The sequence below is a fragment of the Copadichromis virginalis genome, linkage group LG3 (assembly GCF_057382275.1).
Source record: "Copadichromis virginalis isolate Kocher_CV1m ecotype Utaka linkage group LG3, C_Virginalis_male_GT1.1, whole genome shotgun sequence".
Classification (NCBI taxonomy): Eukaryota; Metazoa; Chordata; class Actinopteri; order Cichliformes; family Cichlidae; genus Copadichromis; species Copadichromis virginalis.
In genome coordinates, this window is record NC_140620.1 from 61,569,011 (window position 1) to 61,589,730 (window position 20,720).

General features: G+C 43.9%; 2 protein-coding genes and 1 long non-coding RNA gene across 3 annotated transcripts in view; all 3 read left to right on the top strand.

Moving 5' to 3' along the window:
* The first annotated feature begins 6,747 nt into the window (after nucleotides 1-6,747).
* Nucleotides 6,748-8,585, top strand: LOC146716475 (protein NLRC3-like). The gene has a single exon (XM_085441463.1). It carries the CDS (start codon nucleotides 6,942-6,944, stop codon nucleotides 8,583-8,585), a length of 1,644 nt encoding a protein of 547 aa, XP_085297589.1. The 5' UTR covers nucleotides 6,748-6,941.
* A 7,149-nt stretch (nucleotides 8,586-15,734) lies between these two features.
* On the top strand, nucleotides 15,735-17,339 carry LOC146716476 (uncharacterized). The gene is made up of 6 exons (XM_085452490.1): nucleotides 15,735-15,783; nucleotides 15,956-16,132; nucleotides 16,685-16,746; nucleotides 16,823-16,885; nucleotides 16,970-17,029; nucleotides 17,112-17,339. The coding sequence occupies exons 1-6, from the start codon at nucleotides 15,756-15,758 to the stop codon at nucleotides 17,337-17,339; spliced, it is 618 nt and encodes a 205-aa protein (XP_085308616.1). The 5' UTR covers nucleotides 15,735-15,755.
* Nucleotides 17,340-20,150: 2,811 nt separating this feature from the next.
* Nucleotides 20,151-20,720, top strand: part of LOC146716477 (uncharacterized) — a 93,812-nt gene continuing 93,242 nt past the window's right edge. The window contains exon 1 of the long non-coding RNA XR_014919211.1: nucleotides 20,151-20,327. This is a non-coding gene — a long non-coding RNA (uncharacterized LOC146716477). The remainder of the gene's footprint in view (nucleotides 20,328-20,720) is intronic.

Sequence of the window (20,720 nt, forward strand, 5' to 3'; positions counted from 1 at the left end):
ACAGTGTTTCTGGGGCAGATAACATTGCAGCATTATGGAGACATTATGGAGACAAAAAGAAAAGCGTCTGGACTTCTTTAAGTTAAACTTAAAGAAGTCCAGACGCTTTTCTTGGACTGTTGGTTTCAGTGTTGAGTCTCATTCACACACTCCCTCAGACTCTTCACACACACTGATTTGCTGACATAAACACACTCCTGTGTGCTTCACACACACACTGAGGACCATCTACAGACTGTGAGCTCCGTCTTCTTTGTCTTTGGAGCCGAACTCTGACAAAGTTAGGAACAAAACTTTCTCCAGCGTGTGAACTTTCCTCCTAGACTCAGTCTGAGCAGTCAGACCACATATTTCTAAAGCAGCACATGAAGGTGTGGCTCACACACACACAGGTGAAGGAAACAGCTGCAGTATTAAAAACTGCTTCACTGTCTACAAATATATGAACTGAATGTTTCTTTCAGGCTGTAAAAACCTTGTTTATCCTCCATTACAGTCCTGCATTCAGAGCATTACTTCTGTTATATTAGTACATGTATTTTATTCTGATGAACACATGAAACTCTGAGCTGGATTGAATCCATTGAATCAGAGTCCAGGACTCAGACTAAACACACTGAATGTGTCCTGAGCTCGGCCGCTGTTCCACAGTAACTGCTGTCAGAGTCACTGTTACTGAGTTAGCTTAGCTAGCAGAGCAGCTAGCAGTTAGAGTATGAACTCTGTAAGCAGTCAGTTCGGTCCTGGACATGGTTACTGACATAAAGCTGCTCTCTGCAGCCATGTTTGACCTGCTGCTTTGTAGGACTACAGTAATGGAGGATTTGGAGGCTGAACTGGGCTCTGTGACACTTTTTGTAGTGAACTGATGAAAGCTGCGTCTCAGATGGATGTTAGTCCAACACATCAGACACGACCTCTGCAGCTCTCAGTTGATGTGCACATGAATGATTTGTGTTTCCTCTGCAGGTGAAGGTAGAAAGTGTGTGTGAGCTGATGTGAACTGAGCAGCATGGATCAGTGTGAGGACAGAGAGGAGGGAGTCCCTCCCTCTAAAAGCACTCTGTGTGGGGAACATGAGAGCCAGACCAAAGCTCAGAGGTGAGATGACCATCTCTAACTGTCCATGACTCTTCTCCATGTCACAGCTCAGCACTCACATCACTGCTCCATCATTATTCACACTCATACCTCTGTGTGTGTTGTTTTAAAGCCCAGAGCTGTGGGGCGTACCAGGCTCAGCTGGACATAACCCTGAAACTAATCCAGAGCCTGGACCTGAACCCAGCTGTGTTTCCTTAAAGAGCAACGTGTCGAAGGATGTTGGTGTAAACTTTAACAAAAGACTGTTATGTGACAAAGAGTAAGTACATTATTTTTATGAGTTTCAGATTGTTCATCATGTCTTTAATTTAATATTTCCAGTTTTTCCTTCCTGTCTCATGAAGCTGTGACATTTATTGTTTTTCTTTTAGGATCAATAAGAGGCCAGAATCTCCTGGACCTGAACCCAGCTGTGTTTCCTTAAAGAGCAACATGTCGAAGGATTTTGGTGCAAACTTTAAAGGCTGTTCTTCTGCTGCTGAGAGGTAATCTGTGTCTAGATGTTGTTCCTAACTCTGTATTTCTGAATAAATCCTCATGTTTAATATCAGCTCAGCTCTTTTTCACACATTTCTATGTTGGTGTGTGAAGCGGTGTGTGTTGGAGTGTTTCCACAAACACAGCAGTCAGAGTGGAAAGAGTGGATGTTGTAGGAGGTGTTTGTGTAGTGAAGAGGCTGAGTGTCTGTAGGACTCCAGCTGCTCCAGCAGGTGTCTCCTTTGTGCTTTGCTTCAAACACAGTGTAGGGAGGAGCTTCCACTCAGGTGTTTCAGGTGTTGCTGGATGGAGGAGGACAAATAGTTTTTCCCTTCAGTGACACTTCAGCAGCTCAATGTTCTGGGAGATGTTTGTCTTTATGAAGGTTTATGGATTCTTGTTCTTACTTTGGTGAAACTGAGCAATACATTTTCCATCTAACATTTAAAGTAAATTTCCAGGTGAATAAAAGATCTGCAGCTGCAGCCTCTGTGATGTTTCACAGTCTGAAAGTAACAAATTCAACCAGAGTTCAAACAAAGGCTTAATATACGTGTGTGTTTGATATAATGCCAACAAGTACAAACAGGTGTTCTTACAGGTCTTAATCACAGAGCTCTGATAAGTCTGGTGACTTTCACACTCAGCAGTTTTGCTGCCTTTTATTTTATATTGGCCTTTTTAAAGCCCTTCAAAGTCTCCCACATTCATACAGAGCTTTTAACACCAAACTCCTTTACAGTCCTTCTCCTCTCACACACGATCACACGACTGATTTGTCTGCAGCAGCTGTGTTACTGCTAGTATTTTATTATGTGTGTAATCTCCTCATATTGTTCCTGTGGTTTAGTTTGACTTCCTTCTGCAAACTCAGCTGCTCTGTTGCTGATACACGTCTCCATGAATATGATTGATCAGATGCTGCCAACACCATGTGTTTCATGTGAGCGCTCAGCTGAAACCCTGGGTTGACTTATCGAGTTAATAACAAGCTTCACGTGACTGTGAATGCTAAAGTGAATCCAGATAAAGGAAAGAGACCCTGCTAATGTTGGACTCACTTCTTAGTGTAGATCCCAGGAGGAAGTTCAACATAGCCATTCTTTGTGCTAGCTCGACCAAACCTGAGACCACAGTGCAGGATAATGATCATCATCTGTCTCTGTCAAGGACATTTAAAATCCACAAATAACAAACATAATTATATTTGATCATTAAAAATGATGATTAAACAAAGTGTCAAACATACTTAAGTAGAAGGACTGATGTTTGTGTTAAAATACCCTCTTAAAGCTGAAATACTGATTCAACTTTCTCCAAAAGTTGTTTCTGTTCATAGCGTTTAAATGGTAAATGGCCTGTATTTATATAGCGCTTTACATATCCAGTCATCCACCCATTCACACACACATTCACACACTGGTGATGGCAAGCTACATTGTAGCCACAGCCACCCTGGGGCGCACTGACAGAGGCGAGGCTGCCGGACACTGGCGCCACCGGGCCCTCTGACCACCACCAGTAGGCAACAGGTGAAGTGTCTTGCCCAAGGACACATCGACCGAGACTGTCCAAGCCGAGGCTCGAACCGGCAACCTTCCGATTACAAGACGAACGCCCAACTCTTGAGCCACGATCGCCCCCCCGTTTAGTGGGAGAAACGTTTCGTCATCATCCAGGTGACTCCTTCAGTCTCAGCTGACTGCAGGTTTCAATCTTATAAACAGGACATTTGCATAATGACTGAAACCAGCCCACTGAAGGAACAATGGGCTGGGAGGTCAGTTCCTTAATCTTAATTATGAAAATTCTCATGACCATTGATCAACAACCACTGATCAATGTCCATGAGCACCATTCAGAGAGTTGGGGAATGGCTGCAATCACAGCATTGTAAGATGGTGACAGATGTACCCTTAGGCCCCTCCTCGATTCAGAGATGGTCTTTCTCTTTTCACATAAATGGCCTCCTTGACTCCGCCCTCAAACCAGCGTTCCTCCCTGTCCAGCATGTGTACTAGGGCTGAACGATATATCGCATTTGCGATAATATCGCGACATGATCAAGTGCAATTTTCTAACCGCAAAGGCTGCGATTATACTCTGGACATGTCCAAATTCATGGGCTGCATCCTCCTGAGGCCGCATTTGTAGACCGATTACGTCACAGCGACGCGCCGAAGGCTGTCCAAATTACTACCATATCCCAGAATTCATAGCGCGGCCCAGCCAAACTCCAGTTTCCAGCAATGGCGGCCGCTACTAAGTTTTAAAATTACTCATACTAATCTTTCTGGGTCACAAAATAAACTTTTAACATATTTTCAGGCGAGAAAGTAGTTGTGTAAACATCAAATATCTGCTCGGTTTATCAAGATATCCCATATTTGCAAAAGTGCTTCGACGTTTTCAGAGGCGTCTGCTACCCACCAGCTCGACAGCTAGCCGGGAGCTCGAGGGTTACTGATGCGGCCGAGAACGGCACAACTCCCGGCACATCATTTTCAGATCACCGCGGAGTTTCGCTGCTCGGGTTAAACGTGATATATAAGTCACTTAGACAACCTAAAAATGTTATTGTTGGGCTTTTTTCAGTGTTTTGTTTGTTCGTGAGTAAATCGGTTTGGCTGAGATTAAAGTTATTAGATTAGATAAAATAAAACTTTATTAATCCCCCGGGTGGGTTCCTCCTTGGTTTTCACACAGCTGACTAAACGTCAAACAGAAAACTTATTAAACAGAAGTATGAGACAGTCGAGAATTTACACCAGTGTCTGGTTATATTTTAGATAGCAAGAAGCAGACGGCCGAGTTTATTAAACTCCACCGAGACAGCGGTGACGCTAATCAGAACTAGACCGTCCAATTTCACGCCTTTAAACTTTAAAGGCGTGTTTGTGTGTGTGTTTATACAATTGCTATTATGTTTGCACTTTATGTGTAATGTTACTGACTACAGAGATCAGTAAGATGTGTGTATTTTTCATTTATTAGTTTTATTTATTTAATATTATTTTTTAATTGAATGACTGTCTAGTAGTTCACAGATGTCGAAAAACTGAGTGTGGTAAAGCCACTGATTTTTTTTATGTATATTTCTGCAATCTGCACATTGTACTGACTTTCATTTTAATGTTTACACCAGGGTTCCTTGTCAGCACTTTATGCTCAGATGTTTGTAAGCTAAAAATAAACTATTGTGTATGTTCAAATATACTGTTGTGATTGAAGAAGTTAAATAAAAATGTCAGTCATCAATTCATGCATCACCTCATGTCATCATAACAGAGGTCTGTCTTCCAGGAAAGAACAGTTTAAAATTAATGTAATATAGTATTGGCCATACTATATGATGTATTGCTTGTCTTTGTTTAATAATACAGAAGACAAATACCTTAAAAAATAATCGCATATCGCATCGCAATCGCAATATTGGGGCAAAAAATCGCAATTAGATTATTTTCCATAATCGTTCAGCCCTAATGTGTACATCCTCATCATTGAAAGAGTGTCCACTGGCCTGTAGGTGTAAATAGACTGCAGAGTCCTGGCCTGACGAGGAAGCTCTTCTGTGTTGTAGCCAGAGGTTGTTTGGTTTCCTCGATATATAAATCCTGCCAATCCTCCTGCACTTAACAGCGTACACTATGTTACTCTATTTGGGGTGGACCAGTTTTTGGCGCAGCGTGTTTTGGGGTTTAAAAGCCACAGAGACCCGGTGTTTAGAAAAAATCTGTCTCAACTGCTCCGATACTCCAGACACATACGGGATCACTACAGGTTTTGTCTTAGTCAGCGGTTGTCCTTCTCTCCTGGATCGGCTGGAGCTTTCTTTAGGTGCCTTTGCAGCTTTGACAAAAGTCCAGCTGGGACACATTTATGTACGTCCAGATGAACAGAATCCACTTTTGGAGATTTACTTTCCTGGATGATTGAGAATGCATCAAGACGTTCCTCCTAAAGTGTTATTCATGCTGCTAGGATGGGCTGTGGCAAAGAGAACAGAGAAAATCAAAATCAGAGTTTTTCTCTGAATTAAAAGCAAGGAAACAACAATATATTCTACATGGTGAAACTGATGGTTTCTGGTGTTTGGGTCTGTTTTTCTGTATTTATGCAGATAAAGTGTAAACTCAGATGAATTATACCATCAAATGTTAAAGGAAAAATATCAGGATGAGTGTCTGTGAGCTGAGAAGGACGTGAAGCGAGCAGTTTATCCCAGAGCTGAAGCTGCTCTGTGTGCAGAGATGAGCTCAGATTCCTGCTGTGATTGATCAACAGTCACAGAAATGTAGACTTGTAGTTATTACTGCAGTATGGTCACAGCAGATACTGATAAACATGTATTATGAGGATGGATGATCAAGTTTCTCACTCTCTCCTTTAAATCTCAGTTTTTTCTTCTTCACAGTTTATCTGTTAATTTATTAATGAATAACACTGAAAGAGTTTCTGTTATATTTCCCCTTGAACATCAGCTTATTAGGGCGGCATTAGGAAATAGCCCCCCTCCAAAGAATGAATAAATGAATGATGATAATAATAAAATGATTCAAAAGCAGAGCTCAGAGTGGTAGAATGGTCAAACATGGATCCACGGGTGGTTCAACTGCATTTGGTGACGTGACCAAAGCAAATCTTTCAAATAATCCCACCATCAACGGGATGTTGTCTCCTTTACTACGGTTACTTTACTTGGTCACCGTGTGAATTTCTTTGAAATGAACCAAATTCTTTTATTTGTCGGTTGTTGCATATTTAAGCTCTACAGTCAGGAAAGGAGGAGATGAGGCCTCAACAATGTTGGGTTGTAGCTGTGGTTCAGGTTAGAGTGAGTGTCCATGGAATAAATGTAAGTCAGTGAACTGGAAACATGACTGTGTTCAAACTTTGTTTCCTTTTTATAATGAGTCTAATCAAAGGTGGACAGAAGTATCTCCACTGTGACTTTTCTGTGTCACCATCAGAGCTTCTGCACAGTGTGGAGAAAGATCCAGGACCACAGCTGGACTGCAGACAGCCAGTCAGAGCAGCTGTGTACAAAGTAAGACTGAACATCTGTCTGCTGATGGACTCATTTCTGAAAACTGGACTTCTTGTGTTCAGACATTGAAGAGTTTTCTTTCTCTTTAGTCTCATTGTTTTTCTTTCTTTCAGCAGATGTTGGTCTGCAGGAGGTTTTAGATGAACATAAGATCAGTCTGAGGAGGAGATGTGAACGTGTGACTGAAGGAAGTGATGAAACAGGAAGTAGAACCCTCCTCAACACCATCTACACTGAGCTCTACATCACAGAGGGACAGAGTGAAGAGGTTCATACCCAACATGAGGTGAGGCAGCTGGAGACAGCTTCCAAGATGGACGCCCTCCATGACGCTCCAATCAGGTGCCAGGACATCTTTAAAGCCTTACCTGACCAACAGAGACCCATCAGAGTGGTTCTGACCAACGGCGTGGCTGGTGTTGGAAAAACCTTCTCAGTGCAGAAGTTCACTCTGGACTGGGCAGAGGGCTTGGAGAACCAACATGTCAGTGTGGTGGTTCTGCTTTCATTCAGGGAGCTGAACCTGATCAGAGATGAGCAGTACAGTCTTCTGGAGCTGCTCCATGTTTTCCATCCAACATTACAGAAGGTCACAGCAGAGAAGCTGGCTGTCTCTCAGCTTTTGTTCATCTTTGACGGCCTGGATGAAAGCAGACTTTCATTGGATTTCACCAACAGGAAGCTGCTGTCTGATGTCACACAGAAGTCATCAGTCAGCCAGCTGCTGACAAACCTCATCCAGGGGAATCTGCTTCCCTCGGCTCTCGTCTGGATAACTTCCCGACCTGCAGCAGCCAATCAGATCCCTCCTACATGTGTTGACAGGCTAACAGAAGTACGAGGCTTCACTGACGCCCAGAAGGAGGAGTACTTCAGGAGGAGATTCAGTGATGAAGAGCTGTCCAGCAGAATCATCTCCCACATGAAGACATCCAGGAGCCTCCACATCATGTGTAGTATCCCAGTCTTCTGCTGGATCACTGCTACAGTTCTGGAGCACATGTTGACTACAGAGCAGAGAGGAGAGCTGCCCAAGACCCTGACTGACATGTACTCACACTTCCTGCTGGTTCAGACAAAGAGGAAGAAGAACAAGTACCACGAGGGACGTGAGACGAGTCCACAGGAGCTGACGGAGGCTGACATGGAAGTTCTTCTGAAGCTGGGGAGGCTGGCGTTTGAACATCTGGAGAAAGGAAACATCATGTTCTACCAAGAAGACCTGGAGCAGTGTGGTCTGGATGTGACAGAGGCCTCGGTGTACTCAGGAGTTTGTACAGAGATCTTCAAAAGAGAGTGTGTGATCTTCCAGAAACCAGTCTACTGCTTTGTTCATCTGAGCATTCAGGAGTTTCTGGCTGCAGTCTACATGTTCCACTGTCACACCAACAGGAAGACAAAGGTGGTAGAAGGTTTTCTAGGGAATTTCCGAGAAGAATACAAAAACAGATCTTTTTTTAAGAACAAGTTCAAGTCTTATAGCTTCACATCACTGGATGTCTTTTTGACTAAAGTCATGGAGAAATCCCTCCAGAGTGAAAATGGCCACCTGGACCTGTTTGTTCGCTTCCTTCATGGCCTCTGTCTGGAGTCCAACCAGAGACTCTTAGTAGGTCTGCTGGGTCAGACAGAGATCAGTCCAGGAACCATCCAGAGAGTCATCAACAACCTGAAGGAGATGAACAGTGATGAAATCTCTCCTGACAGAAGCATCAACATCTTCCACTGTCTGATGGAGATGAACCACCTCTCATTATTTCAGGAGATCCAAGAGTTCCTGAAATCAGAGAACAGATCAGAGAAGAAACTCTCTGCAATCCAGTGCTCAGCTCTGGCCTTCATGCTGCAGATGTCAGAGGAGGTTCTGGATGAGTTGGACCTGCTTAAGTACAACACATCAGAGCAGGGACGACAGAGACTGATTCCAGCTGTGAGGAACTGCAGAAAGGCTGGGTGAGTCCAGATGTGATCATTAACATCATTGATCAGTGTAGGTTAGTAGTTTAATTTTGAAAATAAAATCAGATTGTAAGCACAAAGTGTTTGTGTCCGTACGCTGCAACCTTCCACGCCATTCCTTTATTGTACAGACTCAGCAGCAGCTCCATGGATCCCAAATCCAAGAGTGGAGAACAGATTTGAAGTGTGTCACATCCATGCAGTCACAGCTGTTTCCACCATGTTTCCACTGATATTGATCCTGTTCAATGACACGTTTCATATCAGTGAATATGTTCTTTAGGACGTCCACTGACATGTTTAAGTGTCCTGCTGGAAATCACTCAAATCATCCATGAAATCCATGAAAAATCCTTTTAGTGTTTCTAACTTCACCCTCTGTCCTCTCTCTCTCTCCATCCTCCTCACTGCTTCTTTCACTGATAATCACACAAACATCGTATTCAGCTACAAAATAACACAATAATATCATCTGATCATCATTATTATAAGAGCAGGATCCATATTTGATATCAGAGTAACACACTGCTTGGTTATGTGCAGTCATCATCAGTGACTGTGGGTCAAACAGAAGCTCTCTGATTGGTTGCTGACCTTGGTCACCTGTCCACTCTCACCTGTTTGTGTTTGCTCTCTCTTTGCTGTCTCCATCCTCTCTCTCCTTTCTCTCCCTCTCTGTCCTTGTACGTCACTCAGGTCCAATGGAAACAGTGACATTTACAAACCAATCAAAGACAAACTGATCCATGTCAGGTTATAACAATATTCAAAGTGAATACAGGCTGCTGCTGGACACAGACAGGTAACATCATTTTGACTTGCTGTCACCTGGATCTGGACTCATAAACACTGAAGCCCTGAACAGGAATACAAATCATTTTCTGCCAACTAGCGACACAGCAGCAGATAATGGCTCAGAAAGCTCAAATGAGCCAATCATTTCTGTGTTTAGTTCCCCTGAAATCAGATCTGATATCAGCAGCTCTGAGTTCATTCATCATTATTGTCCAGTGATGAGATTTCTGCTCCGTTTGGTAACAGTCAGCAGGTTTTTCCTGCGTGTGGACGTGAACAGTCGTACCTGACAGCAGGTAGCAAACAGAGATCATCTTTCCAGCTGGAACTCTTCACTGAGCTGAACTCATTCAAAATGTTCTGGAGTCAAAACAGGAAACAGTCCAAATGTGTGTCTTCACTCTGACTCTGGATCAGATCTCAGTGACAGACTGTGGACATTATGGAAGCCTAAATGTGACACCATCTTCCTCCTTCATCTGCAGATTAAAGCCAAACAAAGATTCTCATTAAAAGTCTGCAGGTCTGAGAGAGACTCAATCGTTGTGTCATGTCAAACACAGTAAGAGGAGCTGAAGCACAGATGTGAAGAGCAGATTCATCAGATTATGACCTCACTCTGTTTTGTCTTCATATACATTCAGTCTGTGTTTATAATGCAGATTTTCTGCTTTTATAATAACACATTTTATATTTTCTATCATCACAGACTGACTTGCTGTCGACTCTCAGAGTCTCACTGTGAAGTTGTGGCCTCAGCTCTGAAGTCCAACCCCTCCCATCTGACAGAGCTGGACATGAGTGGAAATGATGGCCTCCAGGATTCAGCAGTGAAGCTTCTGTGTGCTGGACTGGAGAGTCCAAACTGTCGACTGGAGACTCTGAGGTGAGTTCACTGACTGCGGCTGTTGTTGTTTTTCTATATTTCAGGTCTTTGATTGATGTTTGAAACTTTCTTTAGTTCCTAAATGTTCAGGATGTGTCTGAAGACAAATGTGAAGAAGTTTGAGTGCTTTCAGAAATGTTGTCTGTGACTGTGAGCTGCTGCTACAGCCTCCAGATTAGCCAGCAGCTCATCCTGCTCAACATTTCCTCACCAACTTTAATGGAAGTGTGATGTTTTCAGCTGGAGTGATGGTCAGGGTGGCCTCCCTCTCCTCTTCTTCTCCTCTTCCTCTTTCATTTGTAAAGCCACTTCTGCTGCTTTCATTCATTTGGAAGTCCTGTAGCTGAGTTTGGGAGAGACTAACAGCCTCGGCAGCAGAGGGGAGAAAGGCTGTAACACCACCACTTTACTCTGTTCTACCTGTCACATCATTTTATCAGGAAACAAATATGCTCATGTTTTTACTATGTTTGTCTTGAAGATGTAAGAAGATCACTGTTAAGTCTAATTGTTGAATGTTGCCATTGTGTTTCTTAAATTTGTACAGTCTTAGTTCAAGCAGTAGGATCAAAGCCATTCCTTTGATCCTGACCACCTCTCCAACCACTCTGTGCTGGGGGAGGTTTTATTGTAGATACATCCTATCTGAAAGATCTGTTTCTTTTGATGTAAACTTCCTGGGTTTACGACCCTTTGGTCAGCAGGAGGTCTGACACACACACACACACACACACACACACACACACACACACACACACACACACACACACACACACACACACACACACACACACACACACATTCTCACATAACACACACACTCAGTGTATACATTTACATACAGTCCTTGTCTATGTAACCAAACGGGGTTGCAGGGGGAGGTGTTTTGTAAACTATTGTTTGAAGTTTGTCAATAAAAGGCAGCGAGAGGAGGCCACCATTGTGGTCATTTCGACGTGCTGGTCACAGATGGAAGGGCCTCCCTTGCGCAAGAAATCGATCGAACACTGTTGCCTTGTTTTTCTTTCATGGGAATAAGTCCTGGATACAGCGGGGTCTGAGTTTAGACCCAACAATCACATGGTGCTTTTTATTATTGTGTTGGTTTGTTTGCTGTCTCTTGGATGGAGCCCAGCTGTGCGTGGCCCCTGGGCCTGTGGTCAGAGTGTGTGCTGGATAATCCGGCCCAGGATGAGGCCAAACTGACATGGGATGAAATGTCTGTCACATAATTGAGCTTAGTGTAGTTTCATTTCTGCACAATTTAAAAACAACCAAAACTTTGTTCTGTCTTTTCTATGTTATACTGTAGACTTTCTTTGATACTGTGTCCAAAAGGAGCAGCTTTTACTTTGAAGGGGAGGCGTCTCTGTTTCCTCTTCAGGTTGGATGATGGAAGCAAATTAGTAGCTGTGTCCCAAAACGTCGGCTGCATCGTCCAGAGGCTGCATTTGAAGGCCGATTACGTCACAGCCAGGCGATGAAGGCTGTCCGTATTTGTCGACTCCTTCAAATGTGCCCGACAAATGCGTCCTTCATTTCCCCGAATTTGAAGGATTCATCGGGTGTGTCCTTCGTGGCCCACCATATCCCAGAATTCATAGCGCGGCCCAGCCAAATTTCAGCTGCCAACAATGGCGGCTGCTACTAAGTTTTCAAATTACTCTTATTAATCTTTCTGGGTCACAAAATAAACTTTTAACATATTTTCAGGCGAGAAAGTAGCTGTGTAAACTTCAAATATCTGCTTGGTTTATCAAGACATCACATATTTGCAAAAGTGTGCCGACGTTTTCGGAGACGTCTGTTACCCACCCGCTCGCTAGCAAGCCGGGGGGTTCAATGGTCACTCCAGCCGGCGAGAGCAGCGGACACCCGGCTTCATCGTTTTCAGACCCCGCTCTTTCGCTACTCAGGTGAAACACGATATATAAGTCACTCGGATAACTTAAAAATGTAATTGTTTGCCTTTTTTCTGTGTTTTATTTGTTCCGGAGTAAATCGGTTTGGCTGAGATCAAAGTTCCTCCGGGATTTTCACACAGCTGAATAAACATTAAACAGGAAACTGATTAAACAGAAGTGTGAGACGGTCGAGAATTTACGCCAGTGTCCTGTTATATTTTAGATAGCAAGGAGCAGACGGCCGAGTTTATTAAACTCCACCAACACAGCGGTGACGCAAATCTGAAGGCTAGACCGTCCCATTTCACAGCCTCGCACTTCCAGCCTTTTCGATCTTTGAAGGACCCGGCCCACGTAGACCGCGAATACCGGGTCCTCCGAAGGATGCAGCCGACGTTTTGGGACAAAGCTAGTGTGTGATGTTCTTTCAGTGTTGCACTTTGTAGACGCTCCCTGAGCACTGGTCTCACAGCCAGCTGCACATAGAGACCAGTGTTGTTAGTCCAGGTCAGAAGATGACTTGTTGGAATGAAAATGAGCTTGTAGTTTGTCTGCTTTAATAATGTGACTGGAAAAAGGTGTTGGACTTCAAATATGTCCATTTCTTTCACACTTCACCTTTAAAAGTGAAGCCTTGTGGTTCCTGGAAGGAAAAACACGACTTTTTCAAGTCTTTGTCCTGTTTTTATGATAAATGTACGACTTTAATGTGAAACAGTCAGAGTTTTTTCTCTTGTTGTGTTTGTTTGAAGCTGCTTCCTGTTGGCTTCAGCTGTTTGGAGTTTCCATTTTCTAAACTTCTACATTCTGAACCTTCTTCAGCTCTGAACAGATGATGAAACACTGAATGATTTCAAGCTCACACTTTGTCTAATAAACTTACATCTTTCATTCTTTATACAGATTGAGTCGCTGTGGTTTGTCAGAGATCAGCTGTGATTATCTGGCAGCAGCACTGAAGTCCAACCCCTCCCATCTGAGACAGCTGGAGCTGAGCCTGAACACCAACCTGCAGGATTCAGGAGTGAAGCATCTGTGTGGTTTCCTGGAGAGTCCAGGATGTGGACTTGAAACTCTGAGGTCAGTCAGCATGTTTTAGTTGTGCTGAGATGAATATGATGTGAAAGTTGTGCTGACACTAAACTGCAGACATCAGGCTGATATTATACTGATCCACACTGAGGATCTTCATGGTAAAGTCTGTTTTCTTCTTCTCTGGTTTAGTCCATTGACTGCAGCAGAACAATGTTCACATTTCAAACAGTGAGACTCAACGTATGGCCCGCGGCCCACACACGGCCTGCCCACCTTCCCTGATTCAGAGAGAGGGGACCCTGATTAACTGTGTAGTGTTCTTCCTCACAGTTCTAAGTATCAGACACAACAATGAATAATCCACAGCTGACTGTCTTTAGCAGGTCAAAGGTCACGGCACACAGCAGACAGTGGGAAATATTATAACTCTGATCATTTATCAGCACATATCCATATGTATAAAAACAAAGCTGACACTGTGAGACTTGATCAGAGGTGTGATCATCACAGCAGAGGCCTTTGTGTCAAAGTCACTGAGGATCAAACAGAAACACATGAAGCAGATTTTCCTGTTCTGGCTTTTTATAGCAGATAACCTTCAAAATATTCTGCAGTCCATCAAAAACTGAAGCAAACCATGAATCAACATGTGAACATGAGCTGATGCTGCTGAAGTGAAGCAAAGTTACAGAGGTTTGATTACAGACACAGCTGAGAGTTTGTAATCTGTCATCATTTTAAAAGGTTTACATTTCTTCAGTATATCCACATTTGCAGCTGGTACCTCAACCTCCACTTGTCCAACACAACTGCTGTCCACTGCCTCCATGACATTGTGATTTTGCTGTTGGTCTTCTGTCAGATCTTCATCAATCACTTCTGCACGGGGCACACCTTCAGACTCTGCAGCTGCATAACGAAAGCCTGTAAGATAAAATTAGACATAAGGTAAATGTACACCAATATTCCAATGACAGGTGTGTGATTCATCTGGAAGTTATGTGCGGATTAGTGTACAGTGATAGCAATTTAGTATGTTTTTAGAGGGGGGGGGGGGTTGTTTACCTCCGATGGGTGCTCTTTTTCGCTTCCGTTGCGTACGCCTTGAGTGCCGGTCCGAGTCTGATACAGGTATGTCGTCATGCCCCATGTGCAGTGTTGGTGCCCAGTCTGGATTTGTTACATCCATTTCATATGCTGGTTTGCCTGCAATAATGCCAAATCATAAGCTACTCAGTCGACATGATGTGGTTCTGCAGCATCACACATTAGCATGTTTTATCTCATTATCTATGACCTCAGCACGTTGAAAATCACACTAAAAGCCTTTCAAGAGTGATATGAATTAATTTAGAACTCACCGGAAAGAAAATGCCGTGAGCAAACCAACAAAAAGCTGGGGATTGCAGAGAACTCGATATCCGCTCGTCTCACCGCTGCAATCCAAGCCTGACGTCTTTGTTTAGTAATATCGGATACATGGGATCCCTCACGTTGCCTCCAGGACGGAAAACGATGAAAAGAGAGCCCGTTATCCAGCTTCTTGCCTTCACGATCGTGTGATCTAACGTTGCAACCGACAACACAACACGTACGATCCATAGCTGAAATGGTATCCTTTGGCTGGCCTACTGTCATGGCGGAAGGGGGCATGGCCCATCTCCCGTGACATCACGCTCCAAAGCCCTATAGGTGGGAAAATGTACCTTGTCGACCAATCAAAAATGATATGGAAACATGACATTTGGTTGTTTAGCAAAAGGGGGAAGTTTTAGGAGTGACCGGCAAGAGAGAGCGAGTGAGCGAAAGAGAGAGAGAGTTTTGATACGTGAGAGATTTGTGACGTTTACCGTGTTTGGTCTCAAGTTAGTTTGTTGTCTTGTGTATTTAGTGTGTAGCTGTTGTTTTGTTTTGTGTGTCAGTTCTACTAGTGATCGTCACAGTTGCTGCCTTAAAGCCAACAAAGGCAGATTGCAGTGTAAACGCTGAGTGACACACCTGGGCCCTGTTTCAGGAAGCCGGTTTGGAAAACTCAGAGTGAAAAACGACACTCACGGTTGAGTAACCCCGAACTGTCCAACTCGGAATATTCCGTTCCAGAAAGGCTGATAACAATTAGTTCAATCAAGGCGGAGTTGCTTTAACCCCAAGTGAAGCGCGCGGACGAGGATACATAAAGCCCTGATAAGCGGAGCACAGATTAAGCGAGTCACCATGGAGACGGAGGGAAAGAAGGCGCGGGCGACGTATTTCACAGCGCTCGAGGCGGAAATTCTGATGGCAGCATATGCCGACAGCATGCACATCATGCAGAAAAAAAGCAACACAGCCGCAGCTGCAAAGGAAAGGGAGCATGCATGGCAAAACATAGCCGACAGAGTCAATGCGTGAGTGTTAATATAAACATTGATCGAGGGATTTCCACCCATTTAACACGTTATTTTATCATATGTTATTTTATTTGTTATTGTATACATTTCATTTTGTGATGTGATGTGAGCGCAGGTGCAACCCAACAGGCCCCAAACGTTCCTGGCAGCAAGTAAAAATGAAATACAAGAACATAGTCCAAACAGGTGAGGTGTAATTGTATCATGAGCCATAGTGCTTGGTCTGTGTGTCCTATGTAGATCAATTGCAGTTAGAGGCCACAGTAATTTCCCCTCTGTGAGCACTTATTGAAACTATCTGAGCACATTACAAGTACATACTTGCTTACTCTGTATGCTCAAATGTGTGCTGTCACAGCCAACAGAAAAAAAGCGGAGGCCCGGAAAACAGGTGGGGGTCCTCCACCACCACCACTCACAGAGGCTGAGCAGTTGGCCCTCAGCCAAAACAGTGGGCGCCCTGTGGCTGAAGGCATCTCTGCGGGGACATCCTCTGAGTCAATAACCCCGCAAGACACAAGTGCCTACATAAGGGGTAAATCCAAAACAATACATGGCGTGCACACATCCATTCTGCACAGTCACCATGACCAAAATGAACTATGTCGCAGTGCAGTTACTGTCCTACTGACAGAGAATGACAGTCATCAAACAGTTAGGTGAATAGACAACACTGAGACACTTGGAAACTGTTAACGTGCTGCACGGGTGAGGGCCCAGGGAGAGACTCACACACACCGAGCTGCAGTGGTACGTCTTTATTATGTGCATAGCGGTGTCCGTTAATTTTGCATACGTGTGTGTGTGTTAACCCCCCACAGGGTGAGCTCCCTGTTCCCAGAGACAGAGCGAGTAGTACATTCCGTACCCTCCCCAATGAGTGTAACATATGAACATATACCTCAATGCAACATAGAGCTCATAAAAGCGTTTCCACCCTGACACCTACTGATTTTGCCTTCCCTCAGTGTCGGTTGTCTCCGAGAGCATACTGACAATGAGGTGTATGGTGATTGGTATGTCTGGTAATTGCCATTTGCGCCCACATAAGTCATGAGTGACCTGTATGAACCCCATATTCCCCCAGTTGACGGTGATGGTGTACTGCATCTGGTGCAGCCCCCTGTTGAGCCAGACCGACATGCAGTTGTGAGTACTCGTAATACTCCACAGACTACATGTGTCAACAGTGGAACAGCAATGTTGTTAAATGTCTCCACCACAGGCACATGATGACGACACAGTGACAGCTGCTACAGAGGAGGCCGCATCAGTGCCACACTATGAGGTATACAGTGTACAGTGGAAAATATAACAACTGACTACAATGTGGCACTATGATGACACCATGGACCTACTATGTCCCCGGCAGAGTGATGCTGCAAATGAGGAGGAAGAGGGTCCAGCCACTCCTACAACGAAGCTTTCCGCAGTGGGTTGTCCAGCACACATTCACAACCAACCTAAGTAGGCATGTACTATGGATGCCAATGCTATGTCCTTTGTTGCAATAGCTCCCTGTGAAGCAGCTGTATAGAACATATCTGGCCAGGAGGATAAGGAAGTGTGATATGGAAATGGTGCACCTCCAGCTGCAGATCCAGAAGTCGAAGCTGGAGATTGTACTGCTGGAACAACAGTTAAGGGTGGGTGGAGTGATCATAGATGGACGAATCATGTCAGTGTTCGTACAACATACTAATATTCGCATTTATTCATTGTGCACAGGACATACAGGGTGAGCAATAAAACAAGTTGACCACAGTATCTGTGTATTTGTCTCGTGACATGTTGGGTTGCCGGGTCACAGGAAATGGTTGTGGCATATGGTGTCTCTGACTGCTCGCCCATCCTGTACGTTCGTGGGTGGGTCAGGATGTCCATCATGTGGATCACTGCTGTCGTCTGGTTCAGCTGGACACTGTTCACCTCTAATCGTGGCAATGTTGTGTAGGATCACACATGCCACAATGATGTCACATGCCCTTTCTGGGGTGACTCTGAGTCCACGAAGGCACTGGAACCGGGCCTTGAGCATTCCGATGGTCATCTCAACTCTGGCCCGTGTCCTGCAATGGGCCAGATTATAACGCTGCTGTGGGCCCGGTTCAGGGTCAGGGTAAGGGGTGAGCAAATAGGGTAGACATGGGTACCCCCTATCACCGAGCAGGTGGCCAGTGAACTCTCCTAGGACAGAAGAATACATGTCAGTGCAAACGTCCCTGTGGCAATTGGTCTCTGTATATTTCACAGTTACTTCGACCCACCATGTCCAAATCTGTTGCTCAGTGTACATTCTCGGAAGATCCGTGAGTCATGGACAGAGCCTGGCCACTTGGCTTCCACATTTGTGATGATGTTGGCAGCATCACATATGATCTACACAGTGCAGAGTACACATATTAGCATCCGTTACCATGATGCCATCACTTGTTGGTGTGAAATGCTACAGGGAATTATGTACCTGTACATTGATGCTGTGGAAAGACTTCCTGTTCACAAAGTCTCCTTCATTTGCTGAGGGTGCAATGATTGGGATGTGGGTGCCATCTATACAGCCAATCACGCCTGGGAACCCTGTAAATTTATGTACCATTTAAGTAGTAGTTCAAGTATCACCACATCATACATTACGTTTAGGTCCTCCTGATACCTGCAATTTTGTGGAATCCCTCTTTGATGAATCTTGTGGGTCTGTGACCGGGGAACACCACAAACGAGTGCAGGAGACGTTTCAGTGCTACTGTGACATTCCTGACTGCCCGACAGACGGTAGCCTTGGAAACGTGCTCAGCGTCACCGATATTGTACAGGAAGCTCCCGTTTGCAAAGAAACGGAGTGCGGTACAAAGAATATGTAATGGACTGAGCGCATGTCCGCGATGTGTCACATGCGTAATATATGGCCTGAGGATGTTATCCAAATAACTTATTGATTGTGCTGAGAAACGGTAACGTTCGCACAGGAAATCATCAGGTAATGATAAGATGTCCAGACGCGCTCGAATCACTCTCTCCCGGCGGAGAGCTCTGCGGAGAATTTGGGCTTCGATATCTACCGGCTCTTCAAGGAAGGGACACGCCATGTCTGAGACTTCCTACTGTCAGGTTTCCGACAAAGGGGCGGAGACAGTCAGGGTTAGTTGTAGTAAACCTGCTAGGGGGCAGGTTAGCTTCACGGCGTGTGTCGTCATAGTGACTCACTCAGGCTGCAGCTGAACTCGCTTTGTGAAACCGAAAACCCAGAGTTTTCGTTAACTCAGGGTATACTTACTCAGTTTTTCCACTAAACCGGCTTCCTGAAACAGGGCCCTGCTGTCAGACCTGCAGGTTTATCCCTGTGCTGTTCTCATATGTGTTAGAGTGACACAAACTATTGTTTGACACCTGATTGTTCTGTAAATAGTTTGAAATGATTATATGAAAAACGTCTGAGCCTTGGCTGCATTTTTTGGTAAATAGTACCATATAACTTTGTTGTTTGCAAAACGTGTGCGTATTTTTAAAAGTGTACAATCTCTATTTGCATTTCAAGTTATGAAGATGATTCGTTAAATATGTGTGTGGTTTTTACAGTCAAAATATCACTTTCTACTTGTATTTTAAATTTTGTCTGAATTTAGATAAATTGTGCTGATACAGTTGGTCAAAATGAGAAAATAACAGATTGGCAAGATGAACTGTTTTTAAAGGTAAAATATAGAGGCCACATCAAAAGTAGTCAAGAAGGGTTAAAGGCTAAAAGCAAAGTTGTCACCAAGTACTGTTTATATTTGTGTGTATTGCTGCAGCTTTTTTGAGTATTAATTTGGTGCCTTTGTGTGAAATAATGGTATTGTGAGTGATCCATATAGTCACAAAGAATAGCCACTTGTTTCTGTGCTACCAAAGTTCCCCGGCTTTCATTCAAAATGTGTTTATCGTCAGCACCTGCACATTAAACTACTTAAACATTATAAATGTCTTCAAGCTCACACTGAGGCCTGTGGGGTACTATCAGCCACTGAGACAGTACACACATTTATATGTGTTTGTATATGAATATTTCATACTTTAAGACTGCCTGTTTATTTAAGGGAGATGAACAAAATACATTGGAATTGTACAAAATAATATCATGGATGATAAATTAAATAGATTTTAAGTAGATGCTTGTGCATTCTTAAAGTCTTATATGTTGAACTGAACTATGTGATCTGTTCAAAGCCTTAATCTTAATTTGAAGTGAAATGTGCATTTTGAGTTTATACACTATGTATATAAGGCGACCGTTTCCTTTTGCAGTATTTTTGTGTGGTGTACTTTTCTATGTCTTAACAAAAGGGGAACAAAGGTGTTTAAGTTCACCTAGGATGATGTGTTTTAATTTTCACATGGTCTTGCTTGAATTTGACCCTGACAAAGGCGTATGAACTCTGTCAGCTGTTTGGAGTTTCCATTTTCTAAACTTCTACATTCTGAACCTTCTTCAGCTCTGAACAGATGATGAAACACTGAATGATTTCAAGCTCACACTTTGTCTAATAAACTTACATCTTTCATTCTTTATACAGATTGTGGGACTGTGGTTTGTCAGAGATCAGCTGTGATTATCTGGCAGCAGCACTGAAGTCCAACCCCTCCCATCTGAGACAGCTGGACCTGAGCTCCAACAACAAGCTGCAGGATTCAGGAGTGAAGCATCTGTGTGGTTTCCTGGAGAGTCCAGGATGTGGACTTGAAACTCTGGGGTCAGTCAGCATGTTTTAGTTGTGCTGAGATGAATATGATGTGAAAGTTGTGCTGACACTAAACTGCAGACATCAGGCTGATATTATACTGATCCACACTGAGGATCTTCATGGTAAAGTCTGTTTTCTTCTTCTCTGGTTTAGTCCATTGACTGCAGCAGAACAATGTTCACATTTCAAACAGTGAGACTCAACGTATGGCCCGCGGCCCACACGCGGCCTGCCCACCTTTCCTGATTCAGAGAGAGGGGACCCTGATTAACTGTGTAGTGTTCTTCCTCACAGTTCTAAGTATCAGACACAACAATGAATAATCCACAGCTGACTGTCTTTAGCAGGTCAAAGGTCACGGCACACAGCAGACAGTGGGAAATATTATAACTCTGATCATTT